This window comes from Dipteris shenzhenensis, chromosome 14, assembly GCF_047967505.1.
Source record: "Dipteris shenzhenensis isolate YYH24624 ecotype China chromosome 14, Dip_SZ_1.0, whole genome shotgun sequence".
NCBI lineage: Eukaryota > Viridiplantae > Streptophyta > Polypodiopsida > Gleicheniales > Dipteridaceae > Dipteris > Dipteris shenzhenensis.
Genome location: NC_141609.1, coordinates 12,373,581 through 12,377,864, shown reverse-complemented (window position 1 = coordinate 12,377,864; position 4,284 = coordinate 12,373,581). Strand labels below are relative to the sequence as shown.

Here is a 4,284-nt window from a genome sequence, read left to right as displayed (position 1 = left end):
ACCAAGGGCATGTACGTGCCATGCGTGCATGTGCAGTGTCCTGTGTGACACTAAATCTACCAGATTTTGGAGTTTTTAAACTCTCAAAAGGAGTTTATTAATACCGTTATGATATCTTGAAGATTGTAGAGGACTCTTATGGTAAATTAATGTCATGCATGGGCCATACATATGTACATACATACATGCATTAACTAATTTTTTCATGCATTTAAATTATTTTTATTGATTTAAATTATTAATAACTTCAGAAAAAAGTAAGTCTATGTAAGATGTCATATTAAATTTCATAATTTTACTTTTATTTGCTTTAAAAAACTATTAAAATTTGCTTTCTTTCATGTTTTAATCTTATTTTTCAAGAGTGGTTTTTTTTTAAACAAATTTATTCAAAAGTACTTATAAAAATGAATTCATTTCAAAATGAATGAAATATGTGTTATTTTTATTTTTTTTTAAAAGTTATGGAAATTAGGGAATCACAAGAAATATACAGTTTTGGATTCCACACAAAACAATGGCTTTTGTTCCAAGGTGGATGTTTTGAACTCCACACAAAACAATGGCTTTTGTTCCAAGATGGAAATTAGAACCAAGGTGGATGTTTTGAACTCCACAGAAAACAATGGCTTTTGTTCCAAGATGGAAATTAGAACCAAGGTGGATGTTTTGAACTCCACACAAAACAATGGCTTTTGTTCCTTTGATAGATGGAAATTAGAACCAAGATCCACTTGAAATCCCTCTTGCCAAATTTCTTGTAAATCTATCACATGTTCTTGACCTTGAATGTCTACGTGAAGATGGTCTGGAAATTTAGATGGAATGTGTACCTCAAGGAGTTCTAGAAAGTTGTAAAATTTGCCGGCCTCAACATGGGTGTAGGACATTTTTCCGTTGACGTTATTGTCGCTTGTACAATACAAACAAGAGAAGGGTCCTCTAATAAATAAATCTATAAAGAGCCAGGCCTTGATCATCCATTTGACAGATAGTGCTCAACCTCAAGCTCGAGCTATGGCTCCCGCCCCTGCTCTTGTTGCTCATTAGCCTCATGCTTTGGTGCTCCCGGTGCCTGCTCAAGGCCATATCAACCCCATGCTCCTCTTCTCCATCCAGCTCGCCCTCCGTGGATCCATCATCACCTTCGTTACCACTCAAGCAAATCACTCCCGCACCCTCCACTCCTACTCTCAAATCGTTTCCCCCCTCCACAAACCTCTTCTCGACATCCGATTCCTTTCCATCCCCGATCCGTTGCCGCCTTCCCTCCTCCACAACGTCCCCTTTAACCTCGGAAGCGTGATGCAGATCCTCAAGGCCATTGAAGCTCAGCGAGGACTCATCGAGCAAATGATACTCGACTCCCAGGCTTCCTTGCATCCTATTTCCTGCATCGTTTCCGATTCTTTCTTCCCGTGGACGCAAGATCTCGCCAACCAGCTCGGAATTGGCAGAGTGGCTTTCTGGACGGCAAATGGAACAACTGCAGCCGGTTGTGTGCAACTCAAGGCCGGCATCTGGCAGCCTACTGGTAACCAAACAAAGCTTCCGTTGTGGTTGACATTACTTTCTTCAGATAACTTTATGGTTTCCATTCGATGTTTCCCCTTTGCACAAAAGCCTTCGCAACCGTTGGCTCATATAGAATCTGTGATTTGTTGTATTATATCTGCTTTCGTGTCATTGTGAGCATCCCAGCGGCTTACAGTACAAAGTGTTAAGATATCTGTGGAGTATGTGCTGAAACCTTGAAGTTCGCATTTTCACAGCTGACACTCCTATCGAAGGGGAACCTGACGAGGAGATTGAAGTATCCAATGGTGTTTTCCCCATTCGCCAATCCGAATTTCTGTCGCTTCTTCCGTATCGTGACCCTGAGGGCCTCAAGTCCTTCACGGGTCGGCTTGACGGCATTGAGGATGCAGTTTGTATGGTGGTTAACACGTTTGAAGAACTGGAAGGCTTTAATTTACAGGTCTCTGCTTTCAAGACTCCGATCAGATACGTGGGTCCTCTGATGCCGCCGGAATTTTACGATTCTGTAAAGACAAAGCTTACTGGCCCTACTCCCAGCGAGCATTTGGTTAAGGAAGATGCTGCCGACTGCCTGCAATGGCTGGATAAGCAGGACTCGGCTTCAGTCCTTTACATCTCCTTCGGTAGCGTCGCTTCCTTGACGACAGAACAATTAGCAGAGCTCGCTTGGGGCGTTGAGGCGAGCAAGCAGCCATATCTGTGGGTGGCACGAGAAGATAGCCAAGGAGTGTTTCCTGAAGGTTTTCTGGAGCGAACAAGAGATAGAGGCCTGGTGATCGCGTGGGCACCGCAGCTGAGGGTGCTTGGGCATGGTGCAGTAGGGGGGTTTGTGACGCACTGCGGGTGGAATTCGACGCTGGAGAGCATATCGATGGGAGTGCCAATGGTGTGCTATCCGATTTTCGCGGACCAACATTTGAATGAGCTAGTGATGACGAAGGTATGGAAGGTGGGGGTGAAGCTAGGGAAAGGGGAGGATGGGGTGGTGAGGGGGGAGGAGGTGGAGAGGGCGGTGAAGAGGGTGATGGAGAGGGATGGGGAGCCTCGGAGGGCAGCTGAGAGATTGAAGGCTGCAGCTGCAGCTGCAGTGAAGGAGGGAGGCTCTTCACACTCTGCTTTGACAGATTGCATTCTTGACCTCTCCCACACTTCTTCAAGGCAACCGGTCTCTCATCCACCATAACTATTGCTCTTAGCGTGGGTCGAGACCACTCTCTTTTATCAAACTTTTCAGCTACGGGTAGAGGAGCTAAAAAGCACAATTGAAGGCCTTCCCCAATTTTCAGTGTTCTCAACAAACCGTAGTTTTGTTTCACTTGAACTCACGAATTTTGATTTTGACATGCACAAAAACTTGCAAATATAGCGAAGAAACCTCCAAAAGAAAGAACTCTATCTCCAATATTATGAGCTTGGAGGTTGTTGAAATTTTCCAAAAAATAATTCCTATAAAATTGCCCCCAATATTATGGGAGGAGTGAATTGTTTCAATCATAACGCAAATACATCACTCGCCTAAACAATGCAATATAATTCGGTCATCTCATTCATAAGCGTTTGGTTGGCTACCCAACAAATTGTATGGCTTGGATATGAAGATGTCTTCCCTCAACTCCACTAGAGGTGCCTTTGCAAATATAGAGAAGTTCTAAAAATTCTCTCTCTCTCTCTCTCTCTTTTGCTTGAACACATGTAATCTTTTCACATGTCCCTCCACTCGCATATGTTGGCACCTAGGGGATAAATCCTTCCCTTTTTCTTTTGATAATCAAAGTTTGCTAGATGTTCCTTTTCTAAAGATGGCTTAATGGAAGGAATGAAAATCAAATGGGGTCCAAAACTCAACTTTTATTTTATGTTCCACGAAAATGCATAGTGCTAATTTGCTGAGGGAACGGGAGTAGGACAATGAAATAAGAAGGAAGAGGAGAAAACCAAATCACATACACGGATTCTCCTATGCATTTAAAATTTTGGGTGGACTGAAAAACATGAAATTAGAGTGTAGTGGTTTTAAGCATAAAATCTTTTCCAACCTTCAAACTTAGGGTCTTAGTACATGGGAGAAAATACCATGGGAATCAGAAAAGGTTGTCCCAACCATGATCAAAGGTATTTCTATCCTATTCCCTTCCAACCATGTGCTAAGAGTCAAAAGAACTAGGGATGGGAGAGGACACATGGCATCATTTCATGTGTTTAGGAGGTGGGGACAAGGAAACATCTCATCATTACATGATTTCAAATCCCTAAAAAAGCGAATCCCATTCTAGCTGCCAGGGTCTTGCCATGGTCTAGATTGGGAGAAAAAGTTGTTATTCCCATCTTAAGTCATGATCCTAAACAACTTGGTTTAGGATTGGAGTAATGATGACAAAAAAATTCCATCTTAAGCCCATGCTAGCCCCATCCATGTGCTAAGAGCCTTAGTCCCCCAACCCCCATTGAGGCAAAAGTTGTCAAATTAGTCCACGAAATTTAGAGAAAGTATGGGCATAAATGGATTTTGAAGATAACCAAACGTTACAACAAGCTTTCTCCCATTAAGGTGTAGTTCTTGCACATTCATGGACCATCTAGATTGTGGCTATTTCATTCTAAACATAACTCATTTATTGTGAATTTGTAAAGTTAACCATGGGCATGGCCATTTCTGCAATACATCTAGCTTTTGATCATCATATATGGCCATGAAAAATGGCTTGGTTCCATGAAGCTACATGGGATTGCATATACATGGCCCAT

The 4,284-nt window shown here is 42.5% G+C and overlaps 1 protein-coding gene across 1 annotated transcript; it reads left to right on the top strand.

Moving 5' to 3' along the window:
- The first annotated feature begins 977 nt into the window (after nucleotides 1-977).
- On the top strand, nucleotides 978-3,131 carry LOC147894205 (7-deoxyloganetin glucosyltransferase-like). Its single transcript, XM_087384879.1, has 2 exons — nucleotides 978-1,534; nucleotides 1,773-3,131. Exons 1-2 carry the CDS (start codon nucleotides 1,099-1,101, stop codon nucleotides 2,720-2,722), a joined length of 1,386 nt encoding a protein of 461 aa, XP_087241005.1. The 5' UTR covers nucleotides 978-1,098; the 3' UTR covers nucleotides 2,723-3,131.
- Nucleotides 3,132-4,284: the final 1,153 nt, after the last annotated feature.